A 27,650-nucleotide genomic window follows, 5' to 3' on the forward strand; every position below is an offset into this window, starting at 1 on the left:
CCGGAAGCGCTTCTTCGACCCCGGAAGGACTAGGCCGGCAGGGAAAACCGGGTGGGAGACTATTATTTGAGCCTTGTCGAAAAGAAACGAAAGCGGCCGGGAAAGCTGGAGGGCGTCCGGGCCTCGGGTCAGTGGCTGACTGCGGGGCGCTGTGAGGGAAGGAGGGGAATGAACCGAAGGGGGCGGGGCAGGCGCGCGAAGCAGAGGAATGGCCGTTATGACGTTACACGGGCGGCGTGGCAGCTGGTGGTGGTGGTGGGGGGGTTGGTGGCCAGTGACGTCGTGGCTCGCGGGGTTCGTTAGTGGGTGGCTGGGCAGCGTGGAGCCCTGAGTTCGAATCCCCCCTGGAGCTATGATGTCGTCACCGGATGCCCGTATATTTAAAGTTCACCATTTACATTATTTAAAAGTTATGTTTTATTAAACGCTTACCTGCCTTCCTCCAAGGAGCTCAAGGTAGCGTGCCCGGCTCCCTCCCTCCTCCCCATCCTCTCAACAACCTTGTGAGGGAGGTTAGGCGGGGGGCTGGAGTGGGTTCGAAAACCCCTTTCAGCATAATAATAATAAATAATAAAAAATAATGATAAATTAATTCCTTATAGCCAGTCCATCTGGCTGGGTTTCCCCAGCCACTCTGGGCAGCTCCCAACAGAATATTAATAATAATAAAAATAATAAAAATGCAACGAAGCATCAAATGTTAAAACATCCCTAAACAGCGCTGCCTTCAGATGTCTTCTAAAAGTCAGATAGTTGTTTATTTCCTTATATCTGATGGGAGGGTATTCCACAGGACAGGCGTCACTACCGAGAAGGCCCTCTGCCTGGTTCCCTGCAACATCAGTTCTCACAGTGCGGAAACTGCCAGAAGGCCCTCGGAGCTGGACCTCCATGTCCAGGCTGAATGATGGGGGTTGAAACGCTCCTTCAACAGTGATGTTGGTGCTGGGTGACTTTGCTTATTTACATTATTTTTAAAAAAATTAGTTGTGTTTTATTAAGGCAATGCTCAAGGTGATGTACCTGGTTCTCCCCCAATCCAACCTCTCAGCAACCCTGTGAGGTAGGTGCGGTTGAGAGGAAGTGGCCAGATTTCCCCCTTCAGCAATTGGGTGACTTCATTTTACACACACACACACATTTACAGTACAGTGGTACCTCAGGTTACATACGCTTCAGGTTACAGACTCCTCTAACCCAGAAATAGTGCTTCAAGTTAAGAACTTTGCTTCAGGATGAGAACAGAAATCGTGCTCCGGCGGCGCAGCAGCAGCAGCAGGAGGCCCCATTAACTAAAGTGGTGCTTCAGGTTAAGGACAGTTTCAGGTTCAGAACGGACCTCCGGAATGAATTAAGTACTTAACCCGAGGTACCACTGTATTAATATTAATATTTATTTACATTTCTTATTCTGTTTTGCATCCCAACCTTCCTTGAAGAAGCTCAAAGCAGTGCCCTTGCCTCCCTTCCTCCCTCCACCCCCCCCCATCCTCTCAAAACACCTTGTAAGTTAGGCTGGGCGGCAGTGATGGCTCAATTCCCACCTTCAGCATTGACTTTGTTACTGGGTGACATAATGTTTTTTTTTAATGATTATTTTTATATTATTTTAAAAGTATCATTATATTTTATATCCCTGCTTTCCTCCAAAGATCTCAGGGTGGCATACTTGGATTTCTCTCCCCTCCCCCCACACTCCACTCCATTCCCCATTTTAACCTCAGCAACGCTATGAGGTAGGTTATGCTGAGAGGTAGGGACTGGCCCAAGGTCACCCAGTCAACTTCCAGGCCAAGTGGGGATTTAAACCCTGGCCTCCCAGGTCCTAGTCCAATACCCTAACCACCTCACCGCAACCAGCTCCTTCCCAGCTTAACCTCCCACACAAGGTTGTTGTGATATAAAACTGGAAGGAGTACACTGCCTTGAGCTCCTTGAAGGGGGGATATATCTGTAAGAAATAAATAAATAAATAAATTATTGAAGGGCGGGTAAGGGTACAGTGGTTATCTGCTCAGAGATTTCATCTTCCCTCCTTGCAGGGAAGCAATAAAAAAGAGAGTCATACTGTTTTGGTTCTTACTCTTTTCTCTCCTCTGCTGCATCACAGTGTTGACTCATGTTATGTTTGTTGTCTACTAAGACCCTAGATCCTTTTTGCATGTACTACTCATCTCCTCCTGTTGTGTTTTGAAATGACATCAAATCTGCATAGAGTGGAGAGATCAAGTGTGATATATAGACCTGATAATATACCTGTTCCACCTCTGATTAACAGCTCAAGCATCTTAGAAATATACCATAAGCTCTTATAGTTATCTCCCAACTGCATTCCAGAGAACCCCAATAAAGCTAGTAATAGGAAACAAGCTTGGCTAGATGATGCTATAGGAATGCTGCCGTATACTGAGCCAGACCATTGATCCATCCATTTCAGTACTGCCTCCACTGGCTGGCACTGGCTCCATGATTTCAGACAGGTCTCTCCTAGCTCTGCATGGAGATGCTGGGGACCAGACTTGGGACCTTCTGCATGCAAGGCACAAGCTCTAACCATTTAGCTAGACCACAGAGTATCAGCCTGAGGCAGTGGCTGCTCAGGAGTCCACAAGAAAGCTAGTCAGAAACGTACCCCACTGTACAGAATAGACTCCAGATCCTGCTGGATTACGACTCCCTTCATTTCTGACAGTTTACTATGCTGGCTGAGATTGACAGGTGTTGGAGTCCAACAACACCTGTCTCCATCTCTGATTCTGTTGCCTTTAGGATATTTGTATTGCTTTGTACACCTTAAGATTCCCTCACTCCCTGGTGCCTATTCATGAAGCGGTGACCAATATCTCTAAATTATGCTTAGCTCTCTGGGCCTCGTGCAGGAAGCCCAAAAATACTTTTCCTCCTGAGTTGCACATCAGCTCCTCTGTTTGTGTAAAAAACATAGCTGATGTCTCTAGGTGTGGCTGCTGTACTAGGAGCAACCTGTCTTGCTTGTTGCTGGTTGTGCATTCTTGAAACAGTTCCTGATGCAACCTGTCTATGTGCTTATGTTTTAAAGGCAGAGATAACACAGCAGCATGCCAGCACTGCCACTGGATGAGCTCCAGTTGACAGAGAAAGATTCACTGACTGGGAAGATGAAAACTTTACCCGCCCTGGTAAGCGGGGTGCTTTTATTTTTATTTTTTTGCAGTTCAGAAGCCTGACCCATTCTCTTCTTATTTTTGTTAATGCATAGAATAAAATTAGCTGAGGCGTGAAAATGCAGTATATGACTCCTTTGACTTGGGGTGGGAACCTCCTGAGCATGTTTGACTCCAGCTTCCATAATCCCCCATTCACTATGACCAATAGTCAGGGATGGTAGAAGCTGCACTCCAGCAACATCTAGAGGGCCACATGTTTCCCTCTCTGGGTCTACACTGGCTGGTTGCAGGTTTCTATGCTATTGGTCCTATGCTCTTGAAGGTTTCAGACAGGGCACTTTCTTAGCATTACCTGGAAACTCTGGGGATCAAACCTGGAGCTTTCGGCATGCAAAACAGTTGCTCTACCACTGAGCTGTTTTATACTGTTCTAAAATTGGTCCAAAAGCAAATCAAGTACAATAACAAAATAGAGAATTCCCTTCCTCTTTTTGCCTGGTATTCCTGGTTATAACTGGAAACCTAGTGATCTGGCATCTGTCCACTGAACTGTAGGTTTCCTGCACTAAAAACAGAAACTGCCCTAAAAATAGCACAAATTAGCAAGCTGTGTAAATTATGCAAATATTTGTTTTGTCTAATGCATTCTGTCATTGTTTCTATTTTGCATAATTTATCCTGCTTCTCTTCATTATGGGGAAAACCAGTTGCTGTTTAGGGCACCACAGCCCCACCCCTACCCACCAGAAATCTCATTTGGCCTCCTCTCTGGCTTCTGATTTTTTCCTCCCTCTGCTACACCAGGAAGGTTTTCTCAAACTTGTCCCAGCGAGCTCTCTAGCTGCAAAACCAGTTTCATCAAAAACCACGGTCGGACACTAAAAATACAAAATGGAAAAACTAAAGCAAAACCTAAACCACATGGAGCAAAATAAATGGATATGTGCTTTTCCTGTGAGTAGCACTGAATCCACAATTCCCCCTTCCAGCTCCCTTGAAAAGCTGTCACCTGTGCACAGTCACAGTAGATACTACTCCATTAGGGCAAATAGGGCACTCTAACATGTCTGCCTCCACCTGCCTGCTTTCTCACTTACTGCCTGTCAGCTTCTTCCTCCTTAGTCTCAGTGTTGCTCTCATGGAGCTCAGTAGGGAGCAGGAGGATGGAGACAAAACTAGAATTGGTTGGCTCTGCCTCTCATTGGTTTGGCTCCATCTACTGATTGACCCCATGCCTTCTGCCCTACCAGTCCCAATGGACACTGGTCACCCCTGGAATACGGGTTTTCCATTTTCATACTATGTTGTGGCTGTTAGTGCAGGATCCTGGCATATTCTCAACACATCCAAAGGGTCTCTCCGTCCAGCTTCTGCTATTTTAGTTTTGAAAACACGTGAGCACGAGGAAGGTGCCAGCTCTTATCTTAACAGGAGCCAGGCAGAGTCTGTTGTGACTTCTGCAGGATTCTAAAAGTGTCGTTTGCAAGACAAGGAGTTCTTCCCAAACCGCCACCCAGCAGGCCCCTTGTGATGAAAGAGAAACAGGAGCAGTCAGCAAGCCAAAGGCAGCAACAAATGAGGGGCTGGATTCCTGCTAAACCACAGGCCAAGTTTCTGACAAATAGGAGAATTATCCCTGGTGTGCCCAGGTTTCTGAGATAGCTCAGAAAGCCAACACCGAGGACTTCTGTTTAGTCTTTGACCTGTTGACATCCCGTGGCATTCCTCCCCCTCTCTGCAGCATCCTGAAAAGAAAACAGAGCGGTCTTTTGTGATGTATAAGCCCCCACCGAAAGCCAGAGGCGACCGTGCCCTGCTGGAGGAGTTCTGGGAGAGAGCCAAGTTTGTTGCAGATGACCTGGAGTGGCTTTTGACTCTGCCTCATGACAAATTCTGGTGCCAGGTATAATTTCTTTTGTAAAGGAAGAAAGAAGCATGTGTAGATGTGTTGGTGGTGACATACTTTCATCGTCATAAGTCCTCCTTCTATACTGGGTTGGCGAACCTTTTTTTCATGCTGGAGGCTGCATTTCCCTCCTGGGCGACCTTCTGGGGGCCATGTGCTAGGGATGGGTGGGGCCAGAGGCAAAAGCGGGTGAGACAAAAGGTATGAATCGTTCCTTTCTGCAGCAGGCTAAGTTCCAGCCACGAAGAAGTCAGGCGTTTCTACACCCCCAGTCGTACACACATCTCTCGATCCGGGCAAATGAGAGACATTAACTGTGTTCAAGGACACATATCAGTCAAGTGAAAGCAGTCAAGGAGGGGGCAGGGAAGGGTTGTGTACTAGAGAGAGTCCTAGGGGTTGTATTTCATCCCTAGCCCTCAGGTTCTCCACCCGTTCTCACAACTCTTTAAGCCCTACCCTTTCTTCTTTCATCTGAGCACTCTAGCACCGGCTGTAGAAGCATCAGTAAGGACCTCTAGGGGAGGGGTGAGGAGCCTTTGGTCATCCAGGTCCTGTTGGACTCCAACTCCCATCAACCCCAGCATTTCAGGCAGGCAGGGATGATGGGAGTTTGTGGTTCCAACAGCAATTGAGGAGTGGGCTTCCCCATTTCTGCTGCTTGAAGTAAGGGGAAAAAATGTAACAAATGCAGTTTTGATAGTTGAGGCTGAGAGTTATGGACACACCTTTTGTGGGTTTTTTTAGGAGGACCTTGAGTCTCTAGTGTTACTGAACACAGTAAAAAGATAGTATTCAGGATCATATTTTATTCAAGATGTGACATTTTATTTACCAGATTCTTTTATTTATTAAATTGTAAGTTATCTTAATGCTTCCTTCAATACCTCAAAAGGCATAGCTTGAGATTTTGATACATGAATCAATAGGCTTAACCAGCCAGTTAAAAGGCAATTAAAATGGTCAGTGGTCCTATTTATTTATTTATTTGACTCTGTAAATGAGTATAATACGGATTATAAAATCCATAAAGGGGGTGAGGCCAAGCCTCTGCATTACACTCAAGATAAATGTGTGATGTTTTGAAACTTTGAAAATGTCCCCCCCCCCCAAGTGTCCTGGAATCTTTGCTTCTTTGGCGCAGCCTTCATCTTAAAATGTTTTGCTCACTTGTTGATTCAACGTGCAATAGACTGACATAAGTTCCTCCGGTGATCTGCTGTCCTGCTAGGCAGCCAGATTTCTTTTTCCCATGAGACCTTTTGTTTCCTTGTGGCAGGTGATATTTGATGAGACGCTCCAGAAATGCCTGGATTCGTACCTGCGCCACGCCCCTCGCAAGTTTGACACAGTGGCGGACTTGCCTCCAGAGGTGAATGACCTCCAGAGACGCCTCCATCGGAACGTTTTCCTAACCTTCCTCCGCATGTCCACTCACAAGGAGTCCAAAGTAAATAATTTCTTTACTCAGCCTGCTTTTGAGATGTGTGTACATGTTTTTGTGTGTGGAAAAATAGCAGGTTTCTGTTTGTCTTTCCTAATGGCTTTCCCTTCATAGCCTCTACCTGGAGTTTCTCTCATATATATATATATATGTGCCATTCCCTAGTCATTAATGAATAGAAGCACAGTTACGCTCCAATATATTCAAATGGTTTTCGGGAAATGTTAATGTATTTGTTTAGGTATATAGCCCATTCTGTCCTGAAGGCCGAGGTGGGAAAGAACATTTTCTTCTTTCCTTTCACCTTCGCAAATAACATGTGTGGTGCCTTTTCAGCCAAAGAGGAGCCCAGTTTGAACCTAGGTCCTGATCCAATATTCTGTCAGCTGTTTCCTCTGGGGGCTCCTATGTACCTAAATTGCCTTGCCACCAGGGAGGTTCAATTAGTTGGAACCTTCAAAGAGATGTAGTTCCATGGAGGCTATTTATTTCAGGGGCAGAAAACCTTTATCGTCCCCAGGGCTGCATTTCCTTCTGGGCAACCTTCTAAGGGCCACATGCCAGTGGCAGGCAGGGCCAGAGGCAAAAGCAGGTGGAGCAATGAATGCCAATCTTAACGTTTCATATTAGGCCGGTTTTGATGCACACCCCTCTCTGTCCTGTATCCAGGCGAGCAAGAAGCTTGATCAGAGTTTCAGGACATTGTCCTGCCAGGCAAAAACACTCATGATGCAAAGTAAGACCATTGAGGGGTGTGGCCTGGGGAGAGGAGGTGTGGCCTGGGGGGGGGACTTCTGAGGGCCAGATAGGGAAGCCTCCATGCCTGAGGCTCCCTACCCTTAATTACCTCAACTCTTTTCAAGTTAATTTTCATAGAAGTAACTTCAATACATCCTGTAAGAAATAAGGCAAAACTGGCCGTTCCTATTGGTTTTCTCTGCAAGAACACCATTGGCTCCCTCTTTTCCTTTTTTAGATGGATTATATCCAGTGCTTAGAGTAGACCAGCTGAAATTAATGGACCTAAGTGAGCCATGTTGATTGATTTTAGTGGGTCTACTTTGAGTAGGGCTAGCATTGGAAACAAGCCACTGTTCTTAACACAGGTGTCTAATGTGTGGTCATCTAGATGTTGCTGGAATACAACCCCCATCTCTGACCATTGGCCATGCTACCTGGGGGTGATGGAAGTTGTAGTCCAGCAACAGGTGACCTCAGTGGTGTACTTCTCATATATGACCCTCTTTGTTCACTAAGGTCATTGGAAGAGCCTCTTTGCTGTGAATCCTTCCACTTTTCTGAAGTTCTGATGGTTTTTTCAACTAGTTTCTGGCAGTCATGCAAGAGGTATCCCTGGTCTTGTGTTGGGCTTCAGAGGCAATTGAAAAGCTGTACACCTCCTTCTGAGTGCCTCCAAAGCTCAGCTGAAACTTCTGGATGCCTGGTCAGATTGATATAGCCAAGGAATACATCCTTTTCAGTAGTGGTACCAATGCTGTGGAAATAAAACCCTGGGAAATGTTCATAGGTCCTGCCCTGTCACTGTCCTTAGGTATATTATGTGGATGTTTGGAGCTACAGAGGGGTGGGTGGCTGCTTGCGTGCGATTTTATCCTGTTTTACAGTGTTTGTGGCTTTAAGATGTCAGTTCTGCTGATTTAGGGAGATGAATTTTAATCTGTGCTCATTGATCATGGTGCTATGTTTTTGTCATGCTGTGAGCTGCCCTGGAGGTTCTTTGGAGGCATGTGGTATAGTCTAAATTCTGAATGCCTATGCGTACTTAAAAGCTACTCTGTAGAGCCTTTTAGCCCTAAATATACGCTGCTCAAAGGATGCTCTGTAAAGGCAGCAAAATCCAGAGCACTTTTAGATCTCTCCAGGCCAGCCCCTAAATCAAGGGCTTGTGCTCTTCCTGCTGACTATAAAGACTGGCTTGTCCTTTGTCCTCTTAAACTTTTACATCACAGCATGAAGGGCAATTACGCACACATGTGCATCATCCCTCCCTAACCCCCTCAGGGCACTTGCAGTAGAGGGCCAGCGTGGTTAAGAGCGGTGGACTCGTAATCTGGTGAACCGGGTTCGCGTCCCCGCTCCTCCACATGCAGCTGCTGGGTAACCTTGGGCTAGTCACACTTCTCTGAAGTCTCTCAGCCCCACTCACCTCACAGAGTGTTTGTTGTGGGGGAGGAAGGGAAAGGAGATTGTTAGCCACTTTGAGACTCCTTAGGGTAGTGATAAAACGGGATATCAAATCCAAACTCCTCCTCCTCATATCTGTCATGACGACAAAGGGCGTTTTGCTAGTTATCCATAAGCATCTTTCAATATCTTTCTCTCCCCACCCCTTTTTAGGATCACTTCATCACGCCATCTGTTTTTGGAGAGATCCTTTACAATAACTTCTTGTTTGATATCCCCAAAATCCTGGATCTGTGTGTGCTCTTTGGAAAAGGCAACGGTCCTCTGCTCCATAAGATGATTGGTTAGTGAGGGAATGGGGTGTGTGTGTGTGAAGTGTTGGGGGGCGGCGCCCTCTAAAAACCAGGATTTAAATCAAATTTGCCACTTTCCTCAGTCCAATTGGTTTTACTAATTGTAGGAGTAAAGTGTCTGTTTCTTAATTTACTGTTTAATATTACTTTTACTTTGGTCTAGCCAGGCTCCATTATTTCTTTACTAGGAAACAGAAAACCAGCATTCAGCTGCAATAGTTTTTAAAGAGGGGCTGTTCCAAACTGGCCCATTGCTAAGGGACATTAAAGCTTTAAAGCAGGGGGGAGGAACCTTGGGCATGGGGTCCAGATATGGCGCTCCAAGCCTTTCTGTCTGACCCTTGGTATTCACTGGTCCTGCTTTATACCCTTCCTCTGTGTTCTTGCCTAGCTGGAGTGTGTCCTTGAACTCTGATGGTGCCTCTCCCTTGCCTGGGTGGAAAATAGAGAGTGATGTGCTAAACCATAGTTTGGCTTAATGCAACATTCAAACCAGGCCAATATGAGTTACGTGTAACATGAAGAAGATGCATGGAGATCTCCTAACTAAGTGTGAAGCCTTTTGTGGTGTTGAATGTTTTAACCTGCCTGAAACCAATCTTTTTCTCTTTCCTTTCTTCCTCCCTCTCCATCCTACCCCTCAGAAAACATCTTTACTCAGCAGCCAAGCTATTTCAGTGACTTGGATGAAACCGTGCCTACAATCCTTCAGGTTGTACTTCTTGTTGGGCTTATTTGAGAAGCTCTGTTCCCATTTGTAACAGTTGTGGGGAAACAAATGTTGTTGGACTGCAGTTCCCATCAGCCCCCAGCCAGTGTGTCAATTGTGACTGACACACACCAGAAAATTGGCATGAAGGAAATGTGAACTGAAAGCTGGAAAAAAAATGCTCCCTGACCCCCATTTATAAGGAAGGGAGTTCTTTCCTTGGAGAGCAGACCTATAAAGTCCCATGTGGCTTGGACCCAGGTGACTTGAAAAATCCTATACGAACCTGCCCAGGTGCTATGATCCTTAGCTCAGCACCTGCTTTTGGTCCCATCAACACCAGAGGCACGATTGTTGGTGACCCGAGAGAGAGCCTTTTCTGTGGCTGCTCTCTTTCCCAAGAGGGGAAAGACTGGCTTCCTCTTTGTTATCCTTCCACCAGCAGGCCAAAATCTTCCTGTTCAGACAGGCCTTTGATAATAACGAAGATTCGGACTATGCTGATCTCTGGGCTGCTGTCAGGGCAAACTGGATTTTCATTGCTGGTTCTAAATGTGTTCTGATGTGTTTTAATCATTGTTTGTAACTAGTTGGATATAATTACTTGGTATTATGTAATGTTTTTAAATGTTGGAAGCTGCCATGAATCCCAGCTTGGGTTAAATGTGGGATATAAATACATTAATTTATTATAATATTATATAAATTATTATTATAATATTTATTTATTTATTTATTATTAACAACAAAACAGCTACAACAATAACCTTGGTCAGATGATTACCATCAATAAAAGGCAAAATGCACCCAGTTGTATTCCGCTTATGGACTCTTTGTTCCTTCTAGGTACTCAGCAGCATTCTGCATACATGTGGCTTGCAGTGTGAAGGAGCTTCATCCACACCACAGAAGCTGGAGGAAAGAATCCGATTGACTCCTGGGGATATTCCTCTGCAGGTGGGGTGGGGCAGGTATTTCCTGGGACCGATGTACTTCCTCCAAACCTGGCCTCAGCTTTAATCTTCACCACAGATACTTTCTCTCTCCCCACCCCACCCAACAGCTTATGTCTCATTCTGCACATGGTTGCTAGTAACACATTCCCTTCCCTGTCCTGTGACTGGGTGAGGCAGCTTTTCCTCATCACATGAATTTTCCTGTGCTTTGCGATACACTTTTTTCTGTATTGATATTTTATGTGTTCGGTTTTAAAATCTCACTGAACACTTCCTTTCTTTGTATTCTTTGATAAACAGAACCATGGGCATCTGCAATAATTCTTCTGGGGGGCAAAGGAGATGGGGGGTAAGCAGGCTAGTTTCTCATGAAAAATGAGAATATACTGCCTGTAAATTTGGTTTCATCTGGTTCTGCAAATGCTAGAAGCTTGTGTGTGTGTTTGTGTGTGTGTGTGTGTGTGTATGTGTATGTGTGTGTGTTTAATGACAGCTGGGAATTTGTGGATCAGGGCTGCATAGACACCATATATTTAAAGGACATGACTTCCCCCAAAGAATCTTGAGGAAGAGCTCTGCCCCTCATTTGTTGTCCTGATCACTCACTTGCATGGAATTTTATGTGCTTAAATGTTCTCCAGATGTTTTGGATGACAGCTCCTGGCAGCCACAGCATGGCCACGCTTGTGGGAGTTGGTCTAAAATGTTATAAGCGCATCAGGCAGGAAAAAGCTGCCTTAAAATTAAAAGCTGATATAAAGAATTGTTGGTTTGCTGCCCTTTAATGCTACCGCTTGTGGTGGGCCTAATAATGGAGCTGACCGCTCTAGGACTTCCCTGGCTCAGATTTCGAGGTGTGATATTATGCCAACTCTGAGGAGGAAGTGAACCCAGAGACTGGGGCTGGGGAGGAATCTAGGGCAGGGAATTGCTTTGTTTGGCAGCTTACTTTTAAAATAAAAATAAAATTGTGCTTAAAATCTGATTTTTTTAAAAAAATGAAAGACCTTCCTTTCTTTTCCTCCTAGGAGCTGAAGGATATTGTCCTGTACCTGTGTGACACTTGCATCACCCTCTGGGCCTTTCTGGATGTTTTCCCTTTGGCTTGCCAGACATTCCAAAAGCATGACTTCTGCTACAGGTATATTGGTAGGCTGCCTGCCTGTGTGTGTGTGTGTGTGTGTGTGTGCACGTGCTTCAATTCCACTAGATAAGTGTTGTTGGATTCCAACTCTTATCATCCCTAGCCAGTTTAGCCTTTGGTCAGGGATGATGGGAGATGTAGTCCAACTACACTGGGATCACACCAGGTTGAAGAACACTGCCTCAGAAAAGGTTACAGCTGAGAGAGATACAGATCATTACAATAACAAATACTAAATCATTTCAAAACATAACACGACAATCTAACAACTCGGTTTGATTCTGTTATATTATTTTAAGGTCATTGTAAGACAAGCATTGAAACAGATCAGTTAATGACAGATACAATAAACATCCCAAGGCGATCACTCATCAAGAAAAATAGAACCAGTACTTAAGTACTTATACCAAATGGTATGAAAGCTAAAAAGTGTTTCCTAGAGTTGCTTACAATATATATATATATATATATATATGCTTTCGTAGATTTTCACGGGTACAGGAATGCAGGTTTTGGTGTCCTCGGGTGTCTTCCCGTGTAAAAGTTGGGGTGTCTATGCGACGTTTCGACGAGGTCTCACTCGTCATCTTCAGGCTGGTGCTTTCGGCTTCTTGTTACTGGAACAGAGCAGGATCTCAGTGTTTTAGTTCCTATAAATACTGTTGAGGGGGTGTGGTGTATAGCCTCCAATGTTCTGGGCAGAGAGGAAGTTCCCAGGCTAGTGTGCCTTTTCTTCTTTTGTTCCTTAATTACTTGAGGGATATCTTGAGTGATTTCTTGAGTGATATCCTGAGTACCACTTAGGTGGGTCATTAGGTGTGGATTAGTTGCTAAAGTCTTTGTGTCTTGACCTCTTGAACTTTGTGAAGAGTTTTTCTGAGAAGATGGCTGTACTGCACTTAGTTGTGCTCTGGCTTGGCTTCGTGTATAGGGGCGAGCTGTGGTTTTGTGGCCTGTGTCAGCCAGATCTGTGTAGGGATTGCAGGGGGGTGCAGCATCCGGAGGTGCCTCCATGGTTTGGCTACTGGATGGTGTCTGTAATTTATCTGTGGAGAGGGTCTGGGTTTGGGTCTGGTGTGGTTGATTGGTGATGGCGTTCTGTGTGCCTCTGGATCTGGTGTCAGTTTTTGTGGGGAGGGCTAATTTCCAGATGTCTGGCAAGCGGGATGTGTCGTCACGCTTGTTCATGTTGTGAGGGTGTTTCTCTATCTCGCTAAATTTCTCGCCAAGCAACTTCAGCCCTATGCAGAATCCATCTCTTCACACGTTCCAAACTCCTTCCAGTTCATAGAAACAATAAAGAAGCAAAACCTACATCCTAATGACCTACTTGTGAGCTTCGATGTTGTATCTCTCTTCACACAAGTGCCCATTAATGAAGCCTTGACAGCCATTCAAAACAAATACAATCCCCCCGAATACATCTTGGACCTGACCAACCACTGCCTAACCAACACGTACTTCATCCACAATGGACAAAGATACAAACAGATAGAAGGAGCACCTATGGGATCACCCCTCTCACCGGTCATCGCAAACCTGTACATGGAACACTTTGAAACCAATGCTTTAGACAAGTCAGAACACAAACCCAAACTTTGGCTCAGATATGTTGACGACACCTTTGTAATTTGGCCACACGGGAAGGAAAAACTGGATAGCTTCCTCACACATCTCAACAGCCTACACCCCAAAATACAATTCACTATGGAAATAGAAGCCAACAACCAACTTCCCTTCCTTGACGTCCTAATCTACAAAAAACCTGATGGCTCCCTAGGACACACTATCTACCGGAAAAAAACACACACCAACCGCTACTTACATGCACAATCACACCACCACCCTGCACAAATAAACTCCGTAGCCAAGACTCTCATCTCCAGAACCAAACGCCTGGCTGACAAAGACCACTTGACAACTGAGTTACAGAATCTCTCAAATGTGTTAATTGCCAATGGATACCAGCAAAACAGGGTTACGAAGCTAATCCAAAAAGAAACACCCCCCAAAAACCAAGACACAGAAGAAAACAATGGCATGGCCCTCCTGCCTTATATCAAGGGCACTACAGATAAAATTAGCAAAATCCTCCATAAACACAATATCAAAACAGCCTTTTGCACCAACCAAAAAATAGCCAATATCCTCAGAAACCCCAAGGATAAAATCCAGTTGGAAAACCAAGGGGTCTATGAAATACCCTGCAAAGTCTGCGCAGCCACGTACATTGGACAAACAAACAGACGAATAAATGCACGTATCGCAGAACACAAGAATGCCGTCAAAAAAGAAGAAAAAACTTCCTCTCTTTTCCAACACATGAAAGAAACAGGACACGAAATTAATTTTGCAGATTCCAAATTGCTCTTTAACATGGAACATCACCACAAGAGAATAATCATGGAAGCCATCGAGATAGAGAAACACCCTCACAACATGAACAAGCGTGACGACACATCCCGCTTGCCAGACATCTGGAAATTAGCCCTCCCCACAAAAACTGACACCAGATCCAGAGGCACACAGAACGCCATCACCAATCAACCACACCAGACCCAAACCCAGACCCTCTCCACAGATAAATTACAGACACCATCCAGTAGCCAAACCATGGAGGCACCTCCGGATGCTGCACCCCCCTGCAATCCCTACACAGATCTGGCTGACACAGGCCACAAAACCACAGCTCGCCCCTATACACGAAGCCAAGCCAGAGCACAACTAAGTGCAGTACAGCCATCTTCTCAGAAAAACTCTTCACAAAGTTCAAGAGGTCAAGACACAAAGACTTTAGCAACTAATCCACACCTAATGACCCACCTAAGTGGTACTCAGGATATCACTCAAGAAATCACTCAAGATATCCCTCAAGTAATTAAGGAACAAAAGAAGAAAAGGCACACTAGCCTGGGAACTTCCTCTCTGCCCAGAACATTGGAGGCTATACACCACACCCCCTCAACAGTATTTATAGGAACTAAAACACTGAGATCCTGCTCTGTTCCAGTAACAAGAAGCCGAAAGCACCAGCCTGAAGATGACGAGTGAGACCTCGTCGAAACGTCGCATAGACACCCCAACTTTTACACGGGAAGACACCCGAGGACACCAAAACCTGCATATATATATATATATATATATATCCGAGCAACTTACCATTTTTTGAAAATTGCATACAGTACCAGATTTAAAATAGCATCTGTGGGACTATACCTACTCTAGACAGAGCTATGACCCCCCCCCAGCTTCTTCTGTATTATCAATATTAGAATGTTGTACACATATCCTTCCTTGATTTGATTTCTCTCTCGCTCTGTATATATATATATATATATACACATATATCTAAATCACAATTAGGTGTGCTTCACTTTTTTCAAAAAAGGCTTGCTGCATTTTACGAGCTGGTGGTACCTGAACTGGAGGCTGCTATTAAGAAGAGGCAACGCGAGGACAGCAGGTTTGTTTCCTGTGGAGGTGACCATTCCCCTCTGAAATAAGTGCAGTTGTCCCCTCCAGGCACAAGCCCTGCAATATATCTGCCCAGGTTGCTCCTGCAGCATACCTGAAGTTCCACCATCCTTTAGGAGCAGGTGGTGGGAAAACGTTTATGCTCCATGGGCCAGATCCTCATCAGGATTGGCTTTGGGCGGCTGCCCACCTGACAGTTGCCTGACATCACAATGACATCAGGTGCAAAGTGCAGCTACAACAAAGGCTCTCTCACTCCATTTTAGCTGTGGGTTCCTGCTAAATTCAGGAAGGGGGTTGTATAGAATCTTGCTGGACTGAGCAGGATTTAACCCCTACTCATCAGTAACTCATCCTGCTCAGTTGTGTTGTCCCTGTTCCCTGTTGTAATTTATTGGGCTGGAGGTCCCCCCCCCCCCGAGATGTAGTAGAGCCAGTAAGGTATAATGGTTAGAGCAGCTTTCTCCATCCTGCTGCCATTTCAGATGTTCTTGGACTTCAGGTTGCATCATGGGAGGGAAGCTCCATTGAGCTAGGAGAAGTCCTAGCCTGGACTTTCACCAGCGGGACTGCTTAGTTAAATCTAGCCTTTGTTACTTAATCATGGCTTTAATATTTTTTAGTGTTTTATTGAACGTATATACCCCACTTTGGAACCTTGCAATGAAGAGTGGGTCGAAGAAAATAATAGTAATAACAACTATCACTGCAACTTCCTTTTGCTTCTGTGTCAGAAATTCTCACTCCCCTTCCCTCCCCACCATCAGCTTATTGTCAGATTTGTGGAAGAGGCTGTCTCATTCTCGAAAGAAGATGGTGGAAGTTTTCCATATGATCATAAACCAGTTGTGCCTTCAGCCCATTTTGGAAAGCAGGTACTTGTTAACGTGCATGGATTTCATGCAGTGGGTTGCCCTTATACACACTCATTTCTATGACACCAGGAAAGAAACCTCAGAATCAGATAATGTTTACAGATGTTGGGGAACGAATCTAGGAGCTTCTGTGTTCAAAGCAGATGCTCTCTCACTCAGCTGTGGCCCTTCCCCTGTCACAGGAAGCTGCTTTATGTCAAGCCAAACTATTGGTCCATCTAGCTCAGCATCTGACAGCAACTGTCCAGAGTTTCAGACAGGAGACATTCCAAGTGCTACTTGATGGTGCTGGGATTGAGCCTGGGACTTTCTGCATGGAAAGCTGATGGTCTACTGCTGAGCGATGGCCCTTCGGTGTACTGAGTCAGATCATTGGTCCACCCAGCTCAGTATTGCCTGCACTAACTGGCAGTGGCTTTCCGGGCTATTTTCTTAGCCTACCTGGAGATTGAGGGGATTGAACCTGGAACCTTCTGCATGCATAGGAGATGCTCTACCACTAAGCTACAGCTCTCCACGATTTTGAGCAGAGCAGTATCTTTCCCAATCACTTGCCGCTTGAACCTTTTAACTTGAGGTGTCAGGAACTGTACTTGGGAGCTCTGAATGCACAGCGTGTGCTCTCCCACTAAGCTCTAGCTTTCTTTCCTAGGAACATGGGCTTGCCTGGGAACTGAACTCAGGACTTCTTGCTCCCAGCTCCAAGGATCAGCCCCCTTGGATGAACAAGCTGCACCTAAGCCTATACAGGTTCCTTGGTTGTTGTTAACATTACCCTCTTGTTTCAGCTGTGATAATATCCAGCCTTACATAGAAGACTTCCTGCAGATCTTCACCTCAGTGCTTCAGGAGAGGAGGTGAGAAACCTGACTGGGTGTTGGAGGTCCTTTACAACCTCTGGAATATAGTTTGTCAATGCAGCCTGGCCTACAGCAGCCATTAGCCCCAGTCAGTACAGCCGTGTTGCAAACCTGCTTTGTCCGGCAACAACAGTGGGGATGGAGAAAGCGTAGGGCAGCTGGCTTGAAAGACACACATCTCTTTCACCCAGGTTTTGGGTGGCTCATTACACTTTTAAAAACCTCCCTAGCCATTGAAACTGTTTGGGAGTCCATTTTGCATGTAAATTTCACAAGGCAGGCATTTTTGCTGAGAAGGTCTCCCTAGTAATTGTGCAGTGTTTATATTTGCAGGTTTCTCCGTGACTATGATGAGCTCTTTCCTGTAGCAGATGATGTGAGCCTCCTCCAGCAAGCCTCCTCAACCCTGTATCTTTTTCTGCTGGCATTTCTGGGGAACTTCCTTCACCAGCCTGATGGCCCCAGATGTTCTGGACTTCCACTTGCCTGGCTGAGGCTGATGGGAGTTGTAGTCCAAATCCTATGGAGGGCACCACGTGGGGGAAGACTGGCTTGCATCCTCCAAAACATTGCTCCTCTTCAAGGTTTAATGAATGCAGGCATTCACCACAATTCAGGCTTGGAATCTGTAACAATAGGGAACAAGGGTGCTTCTGAGAATGTGCAAGTTATCTTTCCCCGAATGCATGAAAATCCACAACCTACCCCTGCACATCTGCCCTGAATGCCAGGGCTTATAGTTACATTGTGTGTGATTTACATCAGATTTATCTGTGTGGTGCCTTAATGCTGTTGGGCAGAGATGAGACCAGGACAGCTTACATCCTGCAAGGAGTGGACAGTGCCTGGGAGGGAGTGGACAGGAGGAAAAAACCAGCTCACGACCTGCCCCTGCCGGAAACCATGGCCCCGGGGCTGCCCAGTAATACAGAGGGGCTAGAGACACTCAGGGAAGAAAACCACACAGAGGTGAGTCTTCAGGGCGTGCTACTAGCCTTGACTTGCTGTGAACTGGGGAACAAGGTTGTTGGGGAGCTATCTATGTTAGTCATGGAGCTTGCATATCTGTGGGATGGGGAACCTGTACCCCGCCCCCCAAATGCTGCTGGAGTCCGATCATTCCTGACCATTGTCAGGTAGAAAAGGAGGGGAGGGAGGTGGCCGGTGGTGCCCACTGGTAGGCAGAATCAACTAATTTTAGTTTTATCTGACCTCCCTCTTGAATTCTACAAGGGCAGTACTGAGGCTAAGATTATAGGTTGTGCCACTCCCTGGGCTGATTGTAAGGAGTGTTCTGAACAAAGTGGGCCCTGCTGCTCCTGAGAGATTCATCCTCCCTTCCATGTTTGCCTCTTTCATATGGAAACTTCTTTGAGCCTGCACTGCATTTAGATAATGGGGGAAAGCTAGAGGGTTGTGGGGGGGCCGAATTTGATTTATGCATATTTGGTACAAAAACTGGATGACAACCTGATGACAACCACCCCCCACCCTTCCCCTGGCTATGGTTCTGCACACCCAGCTACTTTCAGCATTGTGCCTCTTCTGGGGTAACGCTGCCTGTTGCCTTTGATGTGTCTAGTACGCTGGAGCAGCCGCGGCCCCTGTGTGCAAGGTCTCTGGGGTGGAGCTGGATTCCCTGATCTCCCAAGTGAAGGACCTGCTCCCTGACCTTGGAGAAGGCTTTGTCCTGGCCTGCTTGGAGGAGTACAACTACAGCGTAGAGCAGGTGATCAACAACGTTCTGGAGGACAAGCTGGTGGCAGCCTTGCAGAAGCTGGACCGAGCAATGCCCAGGTAGTTCTGGATGGGGGAGTTGCTTCTCTTACCCACTTGGAGCCCCTGCAGGCTGCCATGTTCTGTTTTTTTGTTTTTGTTTGTTTGTTTTGAATTTTGTTTTGCTGGCATGTTACGGACACGATAATAGTGCATCCGTGGTGGGTTTAACCTGGACCATCCACACATCATTTTTCTTTGTTAGTAGTTTTGAGGATGCTTTAAATCTGATTTTTACCTTATTGTGGAAAGAAGCATTCTTTTAAACCAGGCATTTGACTAGGAATAAAAAAGTGGCAGTGGTGCTATTTCGTATTATTAATTTTAATTTTGTTTGTTTGAATACCACCCTACACCCAGAGGTCTCAGGGCAGTTCACAGAAAAGATCACAATATATAAAATAAAAATAAAAACAATAACCCAATAATGTATTTATATATTATATATAAATATGCATATTTATAATCAGTGTATTGGTGACTGACCTTGATTGAAATCCCCTTAAATGAGCTATAGCATATGTCTGCTGTACATGTCTGCTCAAAAGCATGCCCTGTTGAGTTTGGGAGGTGCAACTCTCAGATTAGTGGGCTTAGAATTGCAGCTCCAGAGCCACAGGCTGCTGCTTGGTTTTGTGAGGAATTTTTCAAGATTGTGCTTCTGAAGGGTATGGTGTAGTGGACAGAGTAATGAGTTAAGAACTGCGTCCCCAGGGTTCATATAGCCACTTAGCCATGTTAAAGCTCATTGGCTGACCATGGGCCATCCGCTCTTTCAGCTTAAGCTTTCCCACAGGGTCATTGTACGGATAACATGGGGAGAGGAAGAACCATCTACTTCACCTTGAGCTCTTTGGAGGAAAAGTGGGATATAATAGCAATAATAAATAAAATAAATTGGAGGGCTCGATCTTTTTCTGTCAGGTCAGTGAAGCCAGACCCAACACCTCTTCTCACTTCCCGATGCAACGTTTTCCAGAACGATGAGTTTGATGTTTTCAGCCAGGACTCTCTGGATCTCTCCCGCGTGCAGAAAGGCAAGAGGTGAGTTGCCTGGGGCCTGGGCAACCCTTTCAGGCTGCGTCTGATCAATGGCTGTCAAGTTAGGAAATATTACCCATAAAGATAAAGACCCTACATCAGGAGTGGCCCTCTAGGTGTTGCTGAAAACAACTCCAATTAGCCTTAGCAAGCTTGGCCAATAGCTGGGGATGATGGGAGTTGTGGTTCAGCAACATTTGGAGGGCCAAAGCTTTCCTGCCCTGCGTAATTTCTGTGGGTTGGGATTGGCGGATCTGTTTTTCTAGCCAACAGTGTTGGGCATTGTTCCTTTTTCATAGTGCTCCGGTTTTTAACATCCCCGAGGCAGGAAGGTTCTGTCCCTTCCCCTCTCCTCCCACCATGGGTAGGAAGGAATCTGGAAAGGGCCATTTTTCAGAGAGCAGAGGTTGACTTCTGGAGTGTTATCATGAGTGATGGCTGTTGTAACCGGTATTTTAAAAAAACAAAACCTGTTTTTTGCCATTGTTTGGCGTGGTGGCAGCTCCTTTTCACAACCCCTGTTACCTTTCTAATCCTCACTCCCAATTGTTCTAATGCCAGAATACCACCTGAATCAGCCTTCACCAGCCTGGTGGCCTTCAGGTGCTATGGATAACAACTCCCATATGCCCCAACCAGCACAGTCTGCCCACCTGCTGCTCTCACGGCACTATGATAATTTTTTAAAACCACTTTGCTGATTAAGATTAAGACCACATTTGCACCATACATTTAAAGTACTGTGATCCCACTTTAAACGGTCATGGCTTCCCTCCACAGGTTATGGGAGCTGTAGGTGGGGAGCTGTTTGTTAAGGGTCCTGAGAGTTGTTAAGAAGAGACCCCTATCCCCTTCCTTGGAACTACAATCTTCAAACCGCTCTGGGAATTGTAGCTCCCTCTAGTGGTTTCCTGGTGTAAGGAAAGCCAAGGGTGGAGCCCTGGAGGGGACTTCCCCTCTGCTTCTTTGCTTGCAAGGAAGCCTTTCATTAAGTCAACACTGGGATGCCTCAAGCAGCTGGTTGTTCCAGTTGCACTTGCTCCTGAGACGTGACCTTCTATCCATGGTATGAGAGGAATGCTGCACGGAAAAGCCCAGACGTGAATACCTTGTATATCCCCGGGAGCAAAGTAATAACAATAAATTGCTGGCTTGGCAGTTAGGAAGCAGATTTTGACATTGTTCCTTGGTAAGGCTTACTGAAGCATAGGGGGTGTGGCACTGATCAAAAGTGTAGGTTGCTGGTGGGAGTTCCAGGCTTAGCATCTGCAGGATCAGGGCCCAGCGTGGCACGACAGCCCCAGGCAGTATCACCAGAAGATGTCTGCAGAAAGGACAAGTCCAAAATGTCATTTGCTTGGCTGGGATCTCAAAACCAAAGTGTCAGCCCAAAGGGAGCCAGCCAGCCAGGGAAATGGGATAGGCCAGAGACAAGGGAAGGAGGTGGTGTCATTCTCAAGAATAAGGAGCGGTCACATAGGAACATAGGAGGCTACTGATTCAGACCCATCGGTTCATCTAGTGTAGCATTTCAGACACAGAGTCTTTCCCAACCCTACCTGGAAATGCCATTGGGGAGTGAACCTGTGACCTTCTTCAGAGCAGATGCCCTACCACTGAGCTACAGCGCTTCCACATTACAATGACAATGTGGTTATATAATATAGACATTGTTCAATTTGTGGAGTATATAAATGGCTAAACATTAGAGGGAGCTGCCTTATATTGAGTCAGACTGTTGGTCCATTTCACTCAGCATTGTCTATTACACTGACTGGCAGCTGCTGTCTCCTAAGCCCTACCTGGAGATGCCAGGAATTGAACCTTTGACCTTTTGCCTGCAAAGCATGTGTTCTGCCACTGCATAACAGCGAATACCTCCCTAAGGTGAGGTAAGATTCTAGTCCTCATGGTTCCAAATTAAAGGCTGTTTTAAATAGGAATTCTGTGTGTCTTATATGAAGTCAGGCCATTGGTACATCTAGTTCAGTATTGCCCATGCTTGACTGGCAGTGGCTCTCTGGGTTTTTGAGCAGGGGACAGTGCTCCTGTAGATGCTGGGGATTGAACCTGAGACTTTTTCCATGCAAAGCCGATGCTCTGCCAGTGAGCTACAGCCTTTCCTTAAAACGCAGGAAGCTCCCTAATGCCCAGTCATGCCATTGGTTCATCTAGTTGTGTGCACTGACTGCTAGCGGTGTTCTAGGATTTAGAGGAGCCTCTATCAGCCCTACCTTGGAAATGCAGGAGATTGAATCTGGGAACTTCTGAAGCAAATGTTCCACTACTGACCCATGGCCGTTCCCCAGGGGCTTCTGTGTGGAAACCGGATCAGCCTTTGTTCTGATCTGGTTGGGCTTTCCTTGCGTTCCCAGGAGTGACAAAGCCTCAACCAAAAGTCTGGTGAATGACAAGCGCCTTGTGAATGAGCAGAGGGAGCGCTACAGCCAGTACTCTGTGATAGTGGAGGAGGTCCCAGAGCAGAGCGGAGCAGGTCTTTCCTACCCGGATGAGTATGAGGACGAATACGATGACACCTATGATGGCAACCAGGTGGGAGCAAACGACGCCGACTCAGATGACGAGCTGATCAGCAGGAGGTGAGTTTAGAGGCCTTTCTGAATGGAGCCTGCCATAATCATTTGTGTAGTGCAGCAAGTGTGTTTTGAAGGGCACTCCCTCTCCCTCCATTCTCAGCTAGGTCCCATCTGTAGCTTTTCCACAGTCAGGATGTATTTACACCGTGCAACTAAAACCCTGTGCTTCCACTTTAAACAGTCGTGGCTTCTCCCAAAGAATTCTGGGAGCTATAGTTTTTTAAAGGGTGCCGAGAGTTGTTAGGAGAAACCCCTCTTCCCCTCCCAGAGCTACAGTTCTCAGAAAAGCAATTGAAAAGCAATCCCTCTCTTTGGAACGTCTCATCCATTCATTTCTCCCTGCATTAGGCCATTTACCATCCCTCAAGTTCTGAGACCAAAAGATCAGAAAGAAGAGGACGAGGAAGATGACAATGAAGAGGAGTTGGCGGCAGCTGATGAAAAGGCGGCTGCAAAGGTGATTGTTGCAGGGCAGCTCTGAAGGGGGAGGAAGGGGTTGTGAGGCAACCCTTGCACTGCTGTTCTTTGGGGAGATGGCTCTTTGGGAACAGGCTGGGGAGGTCTCTGAGATCCCTGTGGCTAAGTGGAGCTGATGTGCTTCAGCCTATGGAGATATAATGATAACCATAGTCTGTGGGGCTGTACAGAGCAGCAGCAAGAAGATGGGTCCCTGCCCTGAGGAGGTTACAGGCTAAAATTCAACACAGAGAAGACAGTGGAGGGAGGGAAGTAAGTAAGATGTAGGGGAGGGTAGATTGGGGAAGTGCAGAGGGCTGCAAAGATCCATCTCCACAACAAAGAGCATACTGCCTTGTTGAGGACTAGGCCCTTTTCTGCGGGGATAAGGGAGGTGGGGCCCCTCCCCTTCATCCACATTGCAGATGCTGCTGGGCTCTGATTCCCATCAGCCTCAGCCAGCCTGGCCCATCAGGGATGTTTGGAGCATTAGTTCAACAGCACTTGAGGGCCCATCAGCATTTTGAACTGGACATGAACTGGGGCTCCATTCTTTCCTTCATGTGCAGCAGGACCACTTTGTGCAGGATCCAGCTGTGCTGCGGGAGAGAGCTGAAGCCCGGCGGATGACTTTTCTCGCCAGGAAAGGGTAAGATGCAACTCCCCTTCTGTGGCTCCTGGTCTTTCTACCACATGTGGCTCGACAGCCCTCAAACAGGGGACACCTTCAAACAGAGGGCTGCATCTGACAACCCTTCACAACAAACAGCTGGTCTAGCTCCCACTGCTGTATCTGTGGGACTTGGAATTCCTCTGTGCAATATTAAAATGGGTGTTATGTTGGCTGCCATGGGACACGGGTGGCACTGTGGGTTAAACCACAGAGCCTAGGACTTGCCGATCAGAAGGTCGGTGGTTTGAATCCCCGTGATGGGGTGAGCTCCCGTTGCTCGGTCCCTGCTCCTGCCCACCTAGCAGTTTGAAAGCACATCAAAGTGCAAGTAGATAAATACGTACCGCTCCAGTGGGAAGGTAAACGGCATTTCCGTGCGCTGCTCTGGTTCGCCAGAAGCAGCTTAGTCATGCTGGCCACATGACCCGGAAGCTGCACGCCGGCTCCCTCAGCCAATAAAGCGAGATGAGCACCGCAACCCGAGTCGGCCATGACTGGACCTAATGGTTAGGGGTCCCTTTATCTTATGTTGGCTACCTTTCAATCCTCTGCTAAGAAAACCAGTTTCATGAACAAGGTTGCATACTCTTGTTAGAAGATCACCAAATTCACATTTGAGTTCTTCCAAGAATTCTTGGTTGCAAGCCATTTAGGCCCAGGGACTTGCTCTGTGCTGTAACCAGCTGAGTTGCTCAGCTGACAGGAAAGCTTCCATCAGATGAATGGGAAGGGAAAAACTTTTGGGTGATTACCCCTCCTCATTTAGTCCTCCGCATCCCCTTAAATCCACTCCAAAGGGTTGGAGGACTTTCTCAAGCAGATGTTTTTAAAGTGGGAGTGTCAGCTGACCATCACTAATCTTATGGGGATGTTTTTAATGTTTGATGTCTTATTATGCTTTGATATCTGTTGGAAGCTGCCCAGAGTGGCTGGGGCAACCCAGTCAGCTGGATGGAGTATTTATATTGTTGTTGTTGTTGTACCTCATTCCTGCTGCTTCCCTGATTAGTTTCTAACTTATTTAGCATTTAAATGCATGTTATTTCAATGTCTTTTTTCACTGTCAATTCCCCTTTTCCCACCCACCCATCTTTTTTTTAATCCTGAGCATCCTGCTTCTTCACAAACCACATATTTAACTATGGAACTCACTTTGACAAGAGGCAGCAATCACTAACTTGGATGGCTTGCAAAGAGGATTGGACGGATTCATAGAGGATAGGGCTGTCATTGGCTACTGACTGCAATAGCTATGTTCACCTTTAACTGTGAGAAGCAGTAATGCTTCTTAAGAAAACTACGCAGGTGGGTGGGGAGGGGAGTACTCTGCTTGAATCCTGCTTGTAGGTTTTCTATAGAGAACAGAATGCTGGATTAGATGGGCCATTGGTCTGATGCAGCAGCCTCTTATGTTTCGGCCTTTTTGAAAGGATGTGATCCACCTCATTGTCTCCCATTTTCTTTTCACTAATTCCCTTATTTTTCTTCTGCGCCCCCCCATTAGAAATATAACTGTGAATATGTTGGGCTTTCCATTCACATATGTGCTGAATTTGATAACTTTGTGAGTACAGTCGCAAACTACTGGTCAGAACTACTTGGATGAGGGTCCTGGGTGCCCTGCAAGATTAAATCAAGGGCTGCTTCCATGACTAACTATCCTAAGGCACAATCATATCTACAAATCATAACTGTGACCCCAATGTGAATTTTCCCAGATATTGTGAGGGCACTTGAAGGCTTCCACTAAGACAAGATTTACTCCTTTTGTCCTGTCTTCAGACGTCTGAAGGAAATAAAAGAGGCAGTGTCAGAGTTTTGATTGGTGGAATGGAGAATAGTATATATCTAGTGTTCTGTTACTTTGAGGGACTAATATTTAGAAGTATACCTGAGAGCCTTTGCAGTTTAGTGGTCTGAATGTTGGACGAGGACTTGGGAGGCCTGTGTGCAAATCCGCAGTCAACCAGCCATGAACTTGTGACCTTGAGCCAGTTGATGTTTCTTAGCCCAACCTAACTCACAGGGTTTGTGGGAGGACAAAACGGGGAAGGGAAGAGTCACGGATGCCGCCTCAAACTCCTTCAAGGAAAGATGGGTTACAATGTATAATAATAAACAAGCACAGCAATCTTGGGATGGGAAACTTGGGGGATGTTGAATTCCTGCTTCCATCTGCCCAGCATGGCCAATGCTCAGCGATGATGGGAGATGTACAGCAGCTTCTGGAGGCCCGCTGCTCCCCTGGCAGAATTTTTAAGACTTTTCGTTACTTGGATACTGCCACATTTGACATATAGAGCAGTATCACTTCTGAGACGGCTGTCCCTGTGTTTTCTACAGATTTTGCATTTCAGGATTACTGTGACCCTCTGGTGCTCAGACCCACTAGGTTTCTGTCGACCTGTACTGCCTCCCCTCCCCACCCCACTCTTACACTACCAGCGAGATTTGTTGTGCCTATTTGGTGGAACTTAGCAATGAAACTTTTCTCCTTCCTCTTACACAGGCACAAGCCGGACAATTCAGGTGTCATTTTGGGCAGCGCCAAGGGACATGGCCAGAGCCGAGAGACAGTCCAGGAGCGCAGGAAGAAAGAAGCCAGCAAAGGGACCAGGGCGAATCATAATCGGCGTGCCATGGCAGACCGGAAGCGAAACAAAGGCATGATCCCTTCCTGAAGAGGTGGAGAATGGGGCAACTCTTCCTCTTAGAGACTCATAGTGCAATGCCTTTATCCTAAGGGACAGTACTTTTCCGTTCTTGTTTGTGGAGAGCATCAGCATGTAACAACCAGCAACCCATTACAGAGAACTACAACAGCTGTGCATTGTTATTTATAGGAGAATGCAACAAAGATATTTATGCAGACACAATGGACCTTGCTGTGCAGGCAGTTCCTTGTGAACATTTGTCAGCACGAATAATAATACATCAGCCTTGATGCATGAGATCAAGTTCCCAACTAGTCCACCAGCTCTTTTTTGCAAGCCCAGGGGCTACTTGTGTTCTGCCTCTGGCCTCTGTTGTGCAGAGGGGTACTACTTCTGGGGGAGGGGTTGTAGCTCAGTGGTATAGAAGCTGCTTTGCATGCAGCAGGTCTCTGGTTCAATCCTCAATATGCCCAGGTACGGCTGGGAAAAGGCACCTGCCTGAAACCCTGGAGACCTGCTGCCAGTGTAGACAATACTAAGCTAAATGGGCCAGCGATTTAACTCCATACAAGGCAACTTCGTAAGTCCACCTGAATAGGGGGCCCAATGCCCTTTTCAAGAAATCTATAGATTGTTGGCCATCATCTCCAACTTTTATTCTTAGCGAATTCCTCAATTACGCATCAGGATTATGTAAAGTACTTCATGCTTTCAATCCTGCATTGTGTCAGTTTTTTCCTCACTGCCCAGGCCAACCTAGCTCCAGCAAGCAAGATGGTGACCTCATGTATCCTCAGACCATGTTCTGGGCTATTATTATTGCATAATGATGTTCTATTTGCAACCGCCTTCCGAAATGCTCAAAAACAGAGGATCAGGGAGCTGTCAGAGAGTTCAATGGGGAAAACTGAGAAACGCCTTGGAAGTCATTTGACTTCCGAGGCGCATTCGAAAACAAGCATTCACTTCCGGGTTTTCGGCGTTCAGCTTTAGAAATGTTTGGCAGCCAAGACGTTTGAAAACCGAAGTTTGACTGTATGTTGTACTCTACTGCAGTAGGCAAGTGTGAAATCTGTGTGTAGGCATCTCATGAGCCTAAATGGGGATGAAGATCTTTAGCAACAGAGGCCTTACTTACCACTTCCTGAAGACTCCCCAAAATGCTAAAGGCTGGGAAAAGAATTGGGGACAAAGTAAGGCACGTGTTCTTAGTTTTCCTCCCTATCCCTCCAAAAGAGAAAGGGGAAATAGATGTTAGAATATGTACTTCCCAGTTCCACCCCCCGTCCCACTTTTGAACTCCACTTACATTTTTTCACTAATAGGCTGATTTAGTCACCCGTCTCTTCCACCCATTCTGTCAAATGTTTTCTTTGATAATTGCAGCCAGTTCAAACTTCAGCAAGGTTGAGAGATTCCTGATCATTAAATATGTGTGTCT

General features: G+C 46.2%; 1 protein-coding gene across 2 annotated transcripts; it reads left to right on the forward strand.

Annotated features, from left to right (window-relative positions):
• ASCC2 (activating signal cointegrator 1 complex subunit 2) lies at positions 1–26,433 on the forward strand. Of its 2 annotated transcripts, none has more exons than XM_081892325.1 (19): positions 1–127; positions 3,059–3,158; positions 4,888–5,049; positions 6,332–6,502; positions 8,855–8,984; positions 9,639–9,706; positions 10,550–10,660; positions 11,688–11,800; positions 15,192–15,266; positions 16,045–16,152; positions 16,941–17,009; positions 17,346–17,420; positions 17,813–17,981; positions 18,595–18,809; positions 19,713–19,832; positions 22,205–22,429; positions 22,775–22,883; positions 23,455–23,531; positions 26,065–26,433. In XM_081892325.1, exons 2-19 carry the CDS (start codon positions 3,078–3,080, stop codon positions 26,234–26,236), a joined length of 2,250 nt encoding a protein of 749 aa, XP_081748451.1. In that variant the 5' UTR covers positions 1–127; positions 3,059–3,077; the 3' UTR covers positions 26,237–26,433. The 2 variants fall into 2 exon arrangements, with proteins under 2 accessions (XP_081748451.1, XP_081748450.1); XM_081892324.1 differs by having other exon boundaries at positions 2–127; positions 23,452–23,531.
• Positions 26,434–27,650: the final 1,217 nt, after the last annotated feature.

This window comes from Podarcis melisellensis (assembly GCF_964234715.1).
Source record: "Podarcis melisellensis genome assembly, chromosome: 16".
NCBI classification, from domain to species: Eukaryota; Metazoa; Chordata; class Lepidosauria; order Squamata; family Lacertidae; genus Podarcis; species Podarcis melisellensis.

Coding starts and splice junctions, on each gene's coding strand:
- ASCC2 (XM_081892324.1), top strand. CDS start 3,078: ATGCCAGCACTGCCACTGGATGAGCTCCAGTTGACAGAGAAAGATTCA. Junction 5,050..6,331: donor ATGACAAATTCTGGTGCCAG/GTATAATTTCTT, acceptor TCCTTGTGGCAG/GTGATATTTGATGAGACGCT. Junction 22,430..22,774: donor GACGAGCTGATCAGCAGGAG/GTGAGTTTAGAG, acceptor TCCCTGCATTAG/GCCATTTACCATCCCTCAAG.